The 14,730-nt window shown below is 38.6% G+C and overlaps 2 protein-coding genes across 6 annotated transcripts in view; one reads left to right on the top strand and one right to left on the bottom strand.

Annotated features, from left to right (window-relative positions):
• Window positions 1–12,509, top strand: part of INO80C (INO80 complex subunit C) — a 31,724-nt gene extending 19,215 nt beyond the window's left edge. The window contains exons 2-5 of the mRNA XM_080380008.1: window positions 2,074–2,184; window positions 5,142–5,253; window positions 6,954–7,021; window positions 11,787–12,509. Coding sequence (XP_080236134.1) covers window positions 2,074–2,184; window positions 5,142–5,253; window positions 6,954–7,021; window positions 11,787–11,918 — 423 coding nt within the window. The 3' untranslated portion in view covers window positions 11,919–12,509. The remainder of the gene's footprint in view (window positions 1–2,073; window positions 2,185–5,141; window positions 5,254–6,953; window positions 7,022–11,786) is intronic.
• Window positions 1–14,730, bottom strand: part of LOC308060839 (uncharacterized protein) — a 158,629-nt gene that overhangs the window by 36,615 nt on the left and 107,284 nt on the right. For 2 of the 5 annotated variants that reach the window (XM_080380027.1, XM_080380024.1), the window contains exon 3: window positions 10,776–10,932. In XM_080380027.1, the coding sequence (XP_080236153.1) occupies window positions 10,776–10,932 (157 nt within the window). Of the gene's footprint in view, window positions 1–7,027; window positions 7,807–9,459; window positions 10,933–14,730 lie in introns of those variants that run through there. The other 3 variants (XM_080380025.1, XM_080380026.1, XR_013926928.1) reach the window with 3 other exon arrangements.

Raw genomic sequence — 14,730 nt, 5'->3', positions numbered from 1 at the left:
CCACTGAAGACAGTGAGTGTAATATATTAAGTGTACCCAGCTGCAGAAATTAAGGACTATATGTGGTAAGGAAACTTCTTTCCCTTTACTGTTTAACTACTTTTATTTGCTCTGTCTCAAAATACTAGATACTGTTTTGAGATATTGTTAAAATGCTGCTCAAAACCTGTTCCATAAACAACAGAATACTTTGGAAAAGGTCACTGGAGGGGCAAAAGTGATAAAGTGATTAATAAAAAACTGCAGGACTGAATTTAAAATCAATCAAATTGTACCAAATAAAAGGCAAGGACACTTTGAAGAATAACTGTGAGTGCTGATTCCTCCACTTAGAGAATTTACACTGATAATGAGAAGTATCAGAGATAATTTATTCATCAAAAAATAATCTTGTATCTCAAGCCTTGTCTTTCTCATGATTGACTTTAATGTGTGCTGCTGAAATCTGAAGTGGTGGAAGCATGCATGTGCAAGAGTATAGTTTGAAACCTAGCGACTCATTGTATAAAGCAACTTTACTCAGGATTGCTGAAGGTATTTTCTTGGCTAACTTTAACATTATGCATGTTTCTAAACATCCATCTGCATTTCTTCTGTTTCTCTGACAGTCAATGCCTTTTAATATTGTCCTCAGCAAGGGAAGAATCAAGTTTAAGCTACAGACTTCAACGTTGCTTCCACTGATGTTATTATGGCAGTATTACCCTGTACTGTGAGCTTACAGAGGACTGACTATTGTTTTGAAAATAGATCATCTCTATTCATACATTTTATTTTAATAAGACATTAGAAACATGACTATTTTACTTGAATGCTTCTTTATAACATACTTAAGACCTCTCTTTGCTATGTTAAGAACAGGCACTGCTGGATAACTGATACATTTCCCCAGAGTTCAACTTGCCTGGTTCCTGATCTTGTAATTACTTATGCATGTAGTTACGTATACAAACACTTCCCTTGTAATCACATGCAGAAGGATATGCTGAATCATGGCCTTAGCTATATAGTCTCAGTTTCTAGAGGTTCTCCCATAATTCACTAATAATAATGATATTATTTTCTCTTACGTAAGAGGATTGTATCAACACAGAAGTTTTTGCAGTGCAGGTTTTCACAGGAAAACATTCTTTTTTTCCTAAGCATTATCTGTCTGAAGATGGAGAAACATTTTAACCACCCATTCAGTAAATATTGATTTAGCTTTTAGCCAAGTTCTTTGTGCTTCAAGAAAAAAGAATCAAGGTATGAAATCTTATTGACTGAACTGCCAAACTCTGGCAAAATTCTCGTTGGCTTCAGTATGGATCAGGATTTCACAAGGAACATTTGTGTATGTTGCATGGGCTTGTTCTGGTAGTGTGGAGACTTACAGGGCATTCACAAAAAACAACATAAATGCAGTTATGCACAACTATCAGAAACTGGTTAGACTGCCACACACCTTTTTTAGCTTTCCAATCACACACACACCTTCTTCAACAGCTCTTCCAGCTAAATAAGTAAACCATAAAGAAAAGCCTAGAAAACACCAACTAGTACCTGTGTAGATTTTGTGAGGCTTGTATGTAAAAATAATATATATAATTTTTTTATCTCTCAATTCTCACTCAGGCACGATTGAACCCAAGGACAGAGAATAAACTGATTAATCAATTTTTCTTTACAACCTTGAAAAAACCCTTTCTATAAATTTTATATATTCCTGTTAATGCTCTAATATGGAACATTCTGAAATAGATCCAATGTACATTTCTGCTGTTTCAGGTTTCACACGCTGTTTTGCACTTTATAGAGATGGCTTTCATTAATACTGAAATAAACCCAATGCTGTTTTTACTCAGTAGGCTTTGGCCTTTCTGTTCCCCCTCCTCCCCTTTATGTGTTGGTTGTAAATTGCTTGAAAAATATTCTGTTTCATGCTTCCCCACTGCTGACATGCAACATCTTTAAATAGATTCAAAAGAGATAGGAAGGGTAAAAAGGCAACAGGTAAGTAATACAGCAGACAGCTCTGTCTCCAGTTAAACTTGCTTAGCGTAACATTCAGTAAGACTGTCTTTTTTTCTTCAGAGTGCAGGTGGGGAGGCCATGAATGAAAACAAATTTCTGAACACAGACTCTAACACAGGATCAGTGGAAACTGCTGTCAAGCCACTGCCGTTTAAAGATCCAAACTTCATCGTAAGTATATTATTTTTAACAATCTGAAATTCTGACCTCTTCAAATAAAACATTAACTAGGTTTCTATTTAGCCATATTGCTAATGTAAATATTAAGAAAGTCAGCTTAACAGCCAAATAAAAGGTCGACAATTCTGAAGAAATTCACCTCAACTCCATGCCACACTATGGTCCAAAGCGCACACTATATTATAGCATGAAAATGGCGCTGGTCCAGAGGCAGAACTATTATATTAAATTCTGGAACAGAGTCAGAAACTCTGCTAGATCAAGGTAAGTGCGGAAGCTTTGTGGTGTGGTATCTCGCAAACTAACACAGCTAGAGAGGAACAATTAATACTGCTGTGAATGTAGGAAACGCATCTCCCAGTTCCTAGCCAAGGCAGGCTGCAAAGCAATTGAACTAGAAATCAGTTGGAGAGTTATTAGCAACTGTCATTTTGCTCCTCTCCCAGTCTCTGAAACTCTTTAACAGACCTGGGGTGTCCCTTCTTCCAGTAATTGCTAGATTTAGAAGTAAATGCTCCATGCTCCCCAGAAGCCTGGCCTGCTGGCATTCAGAAGTCATGTAAACTCTGACAGCTGATGAAATACAGGATGCTAAACCACTCTGAAGTTTAAACTGGGGGGGGGGAAGGTGAAGGAAGACTACAGCTAGTAATGCTGTCGCTGCTGGGTTTGGTTTTAATATCTTTTTATCTTGTTGTGCCAGGGCCAACTCATTGGCACGCTGTACAAATGCTTTCTAGAAGCAAACTTCTCAGACTGCTGGTCCTAAGCCAGTACTTACAAAGAAGGATTTCATCCCAGATTTTATTCTGTATGAATAAGATACAATATCCCACAGCATAAAACCTGAGTAATCGGGCATCGCACAGCTCACTAAGCACAGGTTTGGCAGAGGATATAAAATTAATCTCTGACTTGCAAGCTGCTCTATGTCTGCTTTGCAGGTGACTTCTGTCACAAGAGGGCCGTTCAAACAACTGTATACTTTGCTAACCGTAATCCTCCAGTGAGCACCAGCCTCTTCGAGAAATGGGGCTTATTGGAAAAGCTCCATCTGCTCCCAGAGGCATTCCATGTAGCTTCCATATAGTATTTAAATAGCCATGAGGCCTTGTGCTGATATTTCATTTCTTAGAGGGACATCACCTTTTCCAAAAAGGAAAATACTAATGTCCACATGCTTGAAATAATAATGAATGTACAGGGCCTTTGGCAACAGTGAAGAAATAATAGGGAGTTATAATATAAACATTAAATTATCCTCCCCGATACAGTAACTAATTTAAGAAATGTATTGAGTTTTAACTAGCTTTTCATCGGTATGAACTGCTAGTAACAATCTGGATCACTTCTTGCATCCTTCCAGCCTAATTTCCCTTAAAAGCAAGAAAATAAATCAAATAATGCCTATCTCTCATAAATACACCCACGTTTGAACCATTAGCTCACAGCAGAGGATAGACTTAAAAGCAAAGAAGGAAGAATTTACCTTTTTCTAAACTTCCTGAATGGAATTTGCATCCCTTGGCAGTGGGGACGGGGAAGAAGACCTTCTGACAGTTGTACAGAGCAATGAATAGCTCCACCTGTCCTAGCTCCAGCTTTCCCTGAACTTCACTAGCGCCGAGGTAGCTTGGTTCATTCACGCTTGGCAGTCATTGCCTTTTGCTTGTAGGTATGTGAGGTGATACCCAGCCCATTCCTAGGAGGCCTGACTTTCATATAAATCCAGTAGTTGCTTTTAAGGAACCAGATTACTGGGGGAAAAAAATCATTATGGAATGATCTGGGGAAAATTCACGTAAAGAATTTGAATTAGTAGTGTGGTAGTACATCTGTTTTCATCTCGTATTCCAGCCGTTTCTATTTTACAATGATCTCTAGGTTACTAAGGTGTTACCCTCAGAGCAAACGTTTGCATATACCTTCTGTATTGGATATCCATTGCCAAACCTCCACCTGTCATTAGCTCATGAGCATCTTTTTTGAATACATCTTACATTTACAGAAAAAAGCTTTCTAATTGAATCTTTCCTCCTATAATTCTCAGCAATTTAACAGGCTAATTTATAAACCAATCACAGCAGAAGTGTGTTTGCAGAACTTTGCTGAGTTTTGTTGAGACCGATGTCGCAGGTAGTAATTATTACAGAAATAACAACAACTCCCCAATTGTAAGAACATTTTCTTTCCTGAAGTAGAGCTGTAAATATGTGTCCTTTGATCATGTAGAAGTAGTACAGTATGTTGTGCAGCTTCTATCTCTGGAGGGACATAAGTAAATTACTCTGTAGCTATCACATTTGATAACTGAAACTACCATTGTAGTACCTGTGGCAAGCCTTCTATTAATGTACCTTTCAAAATGCGAAATTGTCTTGACAGCCAGCATTCTATTTATTACTTCTATTCTTCTGTCTTCTGTCCTTTGAAAGGAAAATAAAATTTCCAGAAAGTTTCTCATAGCATTTATTACATTTTGCAAGATCAGTTGTGTTTTCTACAGTCATGGGTAATTTGTCAAAGGAGCTAGAGCTGCACCTGTAATATGCCATAAAAAGGAGAGAGAAAATTTAGCCATGTAATCACAATTTTAGACACAGCTTCATAGTAATAAGTTCTGATATGATGGTAAGTACATACAGAATCCTCTAATCTCAGGCTAAACCTAAACACATTGATTTTCTATTTCCATGTAAAAAGCAGATTTTCATTTCCTTCAGTTAATGGTAAACACAGTAGCTTTGACACAGTTCAAAAAGCTTTGTTTTTCTTGCAGCCAAGATTAAAGTGTACAGTATATTAGCCTACTGATGAAATAAGTGAGGATAACAAATGGCTTATGACAAGATGAGACGTATCAGAAAGACTATGAAATACAAGTGTCATGCTTTGAAGTAGTATTCTTTATTTATTTTTTTCTCTAAACACCGTATTTTTAATTCTAGCACTCTGGCATTGGTGGAGCAGCAGCTGGCAAGAAGAACAGAACTTGGAAGAACCTAAAACAAATTCTTGCTTCTGAAAGGGCATTGCCATGGCAACTAAATGATCCTAGCTGTAAGCTGCTTAGACGCTTTGCATGTATTTATAAATAATAAAATCCACACAAGTAACTTTCTTTAAAACAAACCTAAATTATTTCATCAGTGCATGCAGTTTCCTGCTTTTCAACAGGGTCCAGTCGTACATTTAAGACTACTCCAATCACACTTGGCAGCCTAAGTGGAAAGTAGGGGGAAGCAAATAATTTGGAGTATTGTGACAAACTTCAAATACATTTGAGGAGAGAATTTCATAATGGAAATGTATTTATGCAAACCAGGTCAGAAACGCCTTATTCCCATCAGTTTTTTCTCACCTTTTCACTACTGAGGAGCCTCCTCCTCTGCGTACAGCCTGAAATGTCTTCTGATGGGTGGCTGCTACTTGATTAGCTATCTTTGAACTATTTTCAAATAGATTCTGCTAAGTCACATACTTGCAGTAGCTTAGACCTCAGCCCCAGCTTCCTATCCAGCTCCTTATCCTAGATTCTTGGGAGATTTAAATTCTACACCCCCTATTTATTTCAGCACAGCTGAAACTACACTATTAGTAGTCCTGATTAGCAGTTCTAACTGGTGTACATCTACAGGAGCAGAGTTACAGCAGTGCTCTTAATCTACATATGCTTCAAGTCTGCTGGTAAAGTAGGATACTATTGAACATAGCGGGAGGCAGAATGTGATCCTTAGGTTTTACTTAAGCAAGTGGAGGCATTTCAGAATTGAGTATATGCATATACTTCTTGTCAGACTCAGTGTTTTATGCAAAAAAAGCTTGCCATTTTTTTGAAGCGATTTAGACACAACTGTTACAGAAAAATGCAGATTACGGTGTGTACCTGGCTACTGTAACTGACAATCTGCTGATGTTGCTATTTCTATTACGTTCTGTTTGTAAGAAGGTAGGGAAAGAAATTCAGTTGCATATTTAAAACCAGCTGTAACATTAGTGTCTTTTGAATTATGAGATGATGAGTTAGAAATTTGATATGGATGGAGCATTTGACTCGATCGTAGTAGCATCTGAATGAGGTACAAGGGAGATTAGGAAGGAGGAAAGAAATTAGTCAGGTACAAGATATTTTTGTAAACAACCAAAATTGGGGATTTAACTACTTAAATGTACTTATCTTAAAAATGTTTATGAATAAGAGTTGCTATCTAAAGGGCACCAAAGAACAGCAATTTCCATCATTTAATTTAAACATTCAGACAATTTTCTAGGTCATTGACTGGGCTTGAAGTGGTACATGCTTAAAGATTTAACTGATTTAAAAGATTACTTTGCTTTTCTGGATTATAGTATTTCAGAGCTGCAATCTTGAGCCGTGTTTTGTGGTCTTAGCATAAAGCATGTGTATGATAATGGCTATTCTTTGCAAATAACTGACTGTGAGGGAATCCATTAAGGCTTGGAAGAAATCGACACGTTCCAAGTAGCTCTCACGTTTTTCCTTTTCGGGAGGGCAGTTCTGCTTACTGAACTGGTATTGGAGAGGTGAGCAGAATCAGGCTGCTGTTCACAGGGCTAACAGGTTAAATGTTTTCCAAGGTAATTCTGCTTCATATTTCTGGCCCTTAGTGTTGCTAGTTAATAGAGACCTCAGAAAGTAAAGGCAGCATTCTAAAGAAGTATTGTTACCTATTTACATTTTGAGTTTATGTTTTAAGATATATATAGCACTCTGAATTTATCCCTTTTTTTCTCTCTAGATTTTAATATTGATGCTCCTCCTTCCTTTAAGCCTGCCAAGAAATATTCGGACATTTCAGGACTTCCGGTAAGTATTTTATTTTTCCCTTCAAAATTGGCATCTCAGTTTCCATAATGAAATAAAGCTGGTGCATGCTTTTGTAAAAGATGTACTTGATGAGGTTCCTGTTCAGCCTTGTGCTTAGTAGTTGTCCAGTGATTTAGGGCCAAATCCCAAATACTGTTGCTACATCGCAAAATCCCTAGGTTGTTAATAGATGTCAGGAGAGATTAAATACTTTGTCCTGCCGGGTGGCTGCTATCGCACCACTTTCCCAGCTGTGGAGTCTGCACTGGTCCCCACCATTTCTGATTCTCTAAATTGTTACATTGAAAGCTGGTAGCCCACGGTTTCCAGGACTGCTAACTTTGCCAAGCTTTAACTACAAAGACTCAGACTTGCCATGCTGAGTGTTTGCCTGAGGCTGATTTACTTTGTTATACCTTTTAGAGAAAGTTGTAAAAAGATGGCTCAGCGATTTCCAAGAAGGAGATTAGTAAAAATTACATTGATTGGCCCAGATTAAAAAAACCACCAACTTGTTATCATTGCTCTCGAACTTTCCCTCAAACAAACCAGCTGGAGACAGACACTTGGCATGCACTTTGGAGAATTTCAGATACCCCCATGCTTCAGTGCTGGGAGTTTGGCAGATGTATAGCCTGTGTGTCACAGATGGGCTCTTTTACATGGTTCTGTTAAAGAAAAAAGAAAAAAGGGGAAAAAACCAACCACATTTGAGTTAGATACGGTTTGCACATGCTCCAGAAGTGTTAGTAGTTACAATTTGGCACCTGAATTCCCCAGAGATTCTGTTGGCACAAAACAGGAGTAAAATCATTGAATTCTGCCCAAGAAAAAATTTGTATCTGCTGCTATCACTGTTCTTATGTGACATGAATAATTTTACTTAAAACAAACCAGGTGTTAGTAACAGCATATCTTTTCACTTTTCACCTTCAGTTTCCAGTGTTTTGTGGTTTTTTTGCAGAAGCCTAGGCATTTATTACAATTGAAATGAATGGGAATGTTCTTTTTCAGACTATCAAAAGGGTTAATTAATGGTTAGACTCAATAACTACAATAATGAAACCTTTGTAATGTCAAAGAGCCTTAGACAGAATTTCTGGGTCCCTTCCCCCCGTTCAATCTGTTTCTCATCCATAGGGTGCTAGCCCACCTCACAGGCTTGATATCACCTCATAGAGATGTCTGTAAATACGCAATATACACATTTGTTATGTTGATGCAGGTTAACACAGCACTTTGCATTCTGTAGACTGAATCAGGTCAAAGTCCCTGTTGGGGGGGGGGGAAATGAGTGAGCACTTATTTAAGGATTGCCTTATAGTGGATACACAGCGCAAGGTATCAAAGAATAGCTATACCATCAGCTTTAATCCTGCACATCTTAACATTTGAGTTCTCGATTTTATAGCATATGTTTTCTTTGACTTTCATTTTTTAAGTAACACATTTAAATAAGGCACCTTGGAGGTGGAATGTTAGCAGCCTGTGTCTTTGAGCATGATTTGGAAATGGAGTGGGTTGCTTGGATTGAGGCTGATAACCCTTGGTGTTCAAGAAGGAATGGGAAAGCAACATCTCCCTCACAGATGAACTGGCAGACAGCAAGTGGAAGAGACTGCTCACAAACCCAGGGAAAATAATTCCCTCCAGCCAGGCAGACTTACAGTCTTTTACTCGTAAGGGTATTGCTTTGATGTAATAGCAACTTATTTTCAGAGAAGGAGCAGGGGTCAGTTGAATAAGGAACTTTGCATAAGTACCCCTATTCAATATAAAGATGTAGTAGATGGAGGAAGGGTAGATAGGTGGACATGTGGAGTAATAATGAGTAGATTTCACCAAAATAGCAAAAATTCCATGCTGGGTCATTTAATGGTATTCATCTGTTCCCATCCTGTATCCTCTCCCCTCAGAGCTGCTTTGCAAGTGTTAGTGGCATTCACACCATGTTTTATTAGAGCTGCTGCAACATCTCTGACCTGTGAGGGGTTTATGTGGGGCTGAAGGCATAAGGGTATAAGTCTCCTTCACTGCCCTATCTCCAAGAAACCAAATAATGCTTTCCAGCATGGCTTTGATGCATTTCAGAATTAGTCAGTCGTTGCACCTATAGTGAGATGATGATGCAGGTTATAGATGCGAGTGTCCCTACCAGCTAAAGGGGCAGTTTAGCCATAGGAAATAAGAGTCTTCCTCTCAGTTCCTCAGTTTTAATTTGTCAGCTCCTCCTTTCCATCAGTGATTTATATATTCTATTCTGGCTCAGTATAAATACTCTGCTTTCTGTATGAATCCATTCAGTGCTGCTTTTGTATTCTTTTTTTGTCTTTCCACTTTTTTTTTTTTTTGTTCTTAATTTCCATCCTCTAATTGCATCGTGAGTCAAGTTTCCTATTTTACCTGGCCTGCAAGTTTTCTCCAGACTATGATAAAAATGCTGTTTAAAAAAATCTTTTTTATTAAGGTAACTGAGACAGCGTGTCCTTTACATTGCTATGCTAGAAATGTTTCATAAGAAGTATTAAATATATTTTCAAGATAATTTCCTAGTTAGTAGGAAGGTATCTGGGCTAATAGAATATTTTAGAAATCTAGTGCAAGAAACATGTCCCTGTATTTTCTATGTAAAATCTGAAAGCATTTGTGTAAGAATATATTTTCTGTGGGAATGCTGGATTCCCTGGGGCCGGGGGCGGGGGGGGGGGAAAGTAAAATAAATTCCTTAGCATTACCCATTTAGGGAAGAATTAAATGGTCTAGCAGGTACAAAAAAAAAGAGAAGTGTATTAAACCACTCTCATCAGTACTCTCATCAGTATACCTGCAGTTATATGAAATGCCACAATTATATTCTACTGATCCTCTTCTCTTTCTGTGTGTAAAACAAATGGAATTAATTTCACCAATGGTCTAAGCAGAGCAGCCAATTTAAATTTGTAAGGCAGCCTAGAATTCAAAAGCTATTATCTACTGTATTGACACTGCAAAATAAAATTATTCTTTCTAAACTTGCAAGATGACTATTCCGATACTCTAATATGCAAACCAGTAATTCATTGTAAAGCAGATTTTAAAAAAAAAACAAACCTTCAAATGTTTATATTTCCCTTCATTTTCTGAAAATGCATCAGCCTTGTTACTATAGAAACAGATTGAGATAACTAATTCATTGTATTTGAAGAGGATGTATCTGTGGCCTTTGACTTAGTTTCTAAACATGACAGAGTTTTTTCTTTGCAAAATCACTTCACTTTTCTAATCTGTTTTAATTATTGCTGAAGTAGCAGTGAAGTTTGTTTTCACACTGAAGTCATGGCATAAATGAGTAGCTACCATACATTAGTGAATGCAAATAGTACAGCCCAATACAAAGTATCAGAATGGTGAAGAACTGCCATAATGTTTTTAACCTAGACTGGTGTGCGATACAAATTGCAGATGTTGCTTGCCTAGCTTATTACAGAATCATGTACATTGAAAAGCGGTCTACTTGATTAGCTTTTTCTTACATGAGGCCAGATTTTTGAAGTAGAAGTAGAAATACATTTATAGCTGCTGCAACCATGAAGTTAGCACCAAGGATAAATTTACTCCTAATGTCCTAACTTTGCAATTTGTTTGAAAATTAATTGAAAATTAGCTGACTACATTTAATTAACCTTCTGGCATTTCTTTGTAAAAAGAGAAGCTACAAATAACACTTAATTTTCTGCTAAGTCTTATCAAGCCAGGTGATTAACTGGATTGTTACCATGGTCAACAGATCCTTTCCAACATAAAAATGGTAGAGGGCTCTGCACTTCAACGGTATGGATGGGAGGAATGCTCCGGCTTTTCCTGGCCTTTTCTTTCTTAGTTGCAATGTCTTGAGGGATCTCAACTGCCTGGTCCTTGCCAGCCACCATCTCCTGTTAAAGAAAGGTACATAAGACACTTTCAGAGCCTTGGCAGACATTTGGTAATCCAATGCTGAACAGGCAGTGATTGTCCTGGAGGCTGAAAGTGGAGATGCGATACCCTGAAGCCTGTCTTCTTCCAGCCCAGCCTCCTGCACTGCCCCCAAGCTCATCTGAGCTCAAGGTTTCTGTAGCAACAGGGAAGGGGAGAGGACAGAAGGAAACTGGCACTGCTCCCAGGCACCCAGGGTCCAAATATAGCAGAGGACACAAGCGTAGCCCAGGGTTAGCTGGCCAGGCTGCTATCCTGAAAACAGGCATCTGTAGCAAAGCACAATGCTGAGTTCAAATTTCTTATCAGTTCAGTCACAGAACCATAAGCTGAAACTCCCTTGCTTTAACAACCACTTAAAAGTAAATTAAAAGCTAAGTTGTACGCAGGAAGAGAAAATCGGTCCAAAGCTATCAGAGCACCCATAATTCAGCCTCTTTGTGGGTAATTTATTGGCAGCAGCCTGACTCTTTGGAGAGCTGCCTTGAGAGAGACTGCACAAGGCACAGAGTTGCTAGGGTGAGTTTAGAGAGTTGAGGAATTTCTTTTGCACTGTGTTTTTTATGAAACTATTTCAGCCCTCTGTTATGTTTAATGCATTTCTAATGTGATTTTATAGGGGTCTGTTAACTTCTCCTAAGTTCTGACACAAGGAGAAAGAAAAAATACACACTCTTGGTCCCGTGGTAGAACAGTAGTTCTGTTACTGGAAAAAGAAAGTCACTATTTTGTCATCATGTAATCAGACACTTTTTTTAGTACTCTGTTTTAAGATTTTATTTGAAGAGTGTCTCTGCTATTGTTTCATTTTCAGGCAAATTACACAGATCCCCAGAGCAAGCTAAGATTTAGCACTATTGAAGAATTTGCCTATATTCGGATGCTCCCTTCAGATGTGGTGACAGGATACCTGGCTCTAAGGAAAGCAACGAGTATTGTCTCCTGAAGAGACGAAATATTGCTGTATATCGCTTGTGAACAGTGCTGATTTTGAGACTCATGGTGGAAACTCACTGCAGGACTGAAGTTCCTTAAAGCTATCCATGGATTTTTTACATCTGGAAGTAGTTGATGATACATGGATTTGGAGAACATATGGATTTAATTTTGATAAATGCTGATATTTGTTAGTTTGCCAATTTGTAAGCAATTTGGTTTGGTGAACAGAATAACTTAGACCTTAAGGATATGTATCTGCACTATAATGTCTGAGTTATATTTATTTCTGTAGAGACAGGACTTCATCTCTACCGTGTAATATTTTATGTAGTGCTCTAGCTCAGAAGAAACAGTCATTGAATTAAAGAAAAGGTATGAAGATATCCCAGCTTCTAAACCTGCCTTGCCAGATGCATTGGCCACTTCTCTATGAAGAAGTTTGTCCCATCTGTAAAATGAAGCTAAAATACCTAGCAAGCGCTGCTATTGTGATGACCATTTATGGTACTGAGCCCTGTGAAAACAAAGCTTCACACAAATATTGCATTGAGGAACCATCAGCATAAATAAAGTTGGACTCAAACTTTTTTTTAAAATATCCTAATGAGTATGCATAACAGGATCAAATCAAATCACCGGCTAACTCTTAATCGTGACACTTTGTAGTTTTTGAATGCTTCATTTCACAACCTGACTATTCTTCTGCCTTTCCTAGTTAGTACAATATTAGTACTAATTAGTACAAAAAAGTACTAATTTCCCAGACTTTTTGAGATTTATGCTAAAAAAAGTAGGAATTCCGCTGTCCATACGGTCTATCCACACCCAGATGGTCTTCAGCAAGGAAGACCTCCTACATCAGGACACTGACCTCTGCATCACGAGGGACCAGAATAACCAACAGCAACTGAAAGTTGTCACATTTTAGAGGAAGGAGACTGAAGTTTGGAGTCTCGTGGGGGGGCTGACAAGTAGCATGCCAACATCAGAATGATTTCCTGAAACTGAGTCTAGGGGCAAGGGTGCAGAGGGTTTTCTGCCCATTCTTTTGTTTTGTCCTCTTTCTTACAACAAGCTGCTGATTTGTTGTCTTCTCACTTCTGCATATTTGGCCCAGCCTTAGACTCTTGTCAAGTGTTAATCTGGACTCCAAGTTCAGGCTCAGCCATTCCTAGCCTCCAACCACACGGCCTTCGTGCCCATACTCCACCAACTGCCCTGTAGCTGTGAACTTACCTCCCTTACCTGTCTGAGCCAGAGGGTGTTAGCCAGAAAGGCTGCTAGGCGAGTTACACTTGCTGTGGGAATGCTGTCTGCCCATGTGCAAAACTACCAAGTGGAAGACTTGTCCCACAGCTTGTTAGTCCTGGACTGCCCGGGTCACTGAGGAGGTGAGACACTGATCACAGCACAGCAGTCCTGGCTGACCCAAGCTCCGTCATGGACATCGGGATCTTGTGCAAGGCGCCTCTTTTCTCTGACTGCACAAGTAGCACACGGTGGTGACTAGTTAGTGTCTAAGCTGCACCTTGAACGCACATTTCTGGAGACATGGTAATATTGGAACATGGGGTTTTTTCTTATTGAAAGAATAAATATGCAGAGTCTTACTAGTGCTAGTTTAATTCCACCTCCAAAACAGGAAAAACAGTAATGGACACATTGTTTAATGAAAGTCTGTGGCACTCATTCCTCCATTTTTGTGATCTAATATTTACAAAACCAAAGTAATTTAAAAAGTCTTTGACGTGCTTACAATAGATCCTTCAAAGCCCTGGATACCAGATAATGCTACAACTGTATTACAGAACAAAAAAGAATAAGACAGGATATCTCTTTTCATGCCAGTAAGCATCCAAGCCACATTCTCTTTGCATCCAAGTTTTAGAATGGATGTTTTTAACTTACTTTACATACTGAAGATGTGTTTACAAGATAAGCTTAACATTTATATGAAAACAAACCACATAGAACTGCCGTAAGATCATTTATGCTTTAAATAAGCAGATAGCAGCTCAGAAAATTGTATTTCACCAGCTTGTTCTGTCCCACAAATATTTTTAACGTTCTTTGGGAATGGCTGTTTAGGAGCCCAGGCTCCCTCACCATCAGAAGTGCTCCATGCACTCCTGCACTGTATGTTAAGGTGTTGCTTCTCAGGTAATTTCTACCACACAGTGTTTATGCATTCCATTTTCAAAATCTAAGTGTCTTACTGAATAAATTGGCATCAGAAAAATAAATACAGCTTAGGTTTGGCAAAAACACTAGTGACTCTTCTCAGTGCTCTCTGTCCATATGATGGCTGCTAGATTCCCTTTTCTTTCCTTCCTTGTTTCTTCCTTTGTTAGCTACTGGCCCTTTTTTCTTAGTCAGTAGTGCCTCACTTTTACTCATTAGACTGTGCAGTCGTCAAGCCAAGACTGATGAGTCAGCCACCAGCACCATTCAGCATTGCATTGATCGACAAGAGTTCGCTATGTGGAACAATCAGAAAGAATTTGTTTTAGCAGGAAGCTGAGGACTGAAAAGATCTAGCAGCCATCGCGATGCCGACATCATTCATGAATGGCATCATTCGGTCTGACTAGGTTCTTTTTGGGAACAGTATGTGGACCTGCTGCTCTCATCAATGCCTTCTATAAGAGAACTGAGCAATACTTCCCTTGTTGTATGTAAGAGAAAATATGGATAAAGTGAAGAGCTCATCTGTGCCGTGGAGTAGTTTTAAAGTATGTTTTATTGATGGCTTTAGAAGTCAAAATTGAGAACTACATTTATATGTAAAAGTACTTACGGGACATTATCTAGATAAACAT

Source organism: Falco punctatus (assembly GCF_963210335.1).
Source record: "Falco punctatus genome assembly, chromosome: 3".
NCBI lineage: Eukaryota > Metazoa > Chordata > Aves > Falconiformes > Falconidae > Falco > Falco punctatus.
Note: the sequence above shows the minus strand (reverse complement) of the source record. Positions and strands in the feature narration are given on the sequence as shown.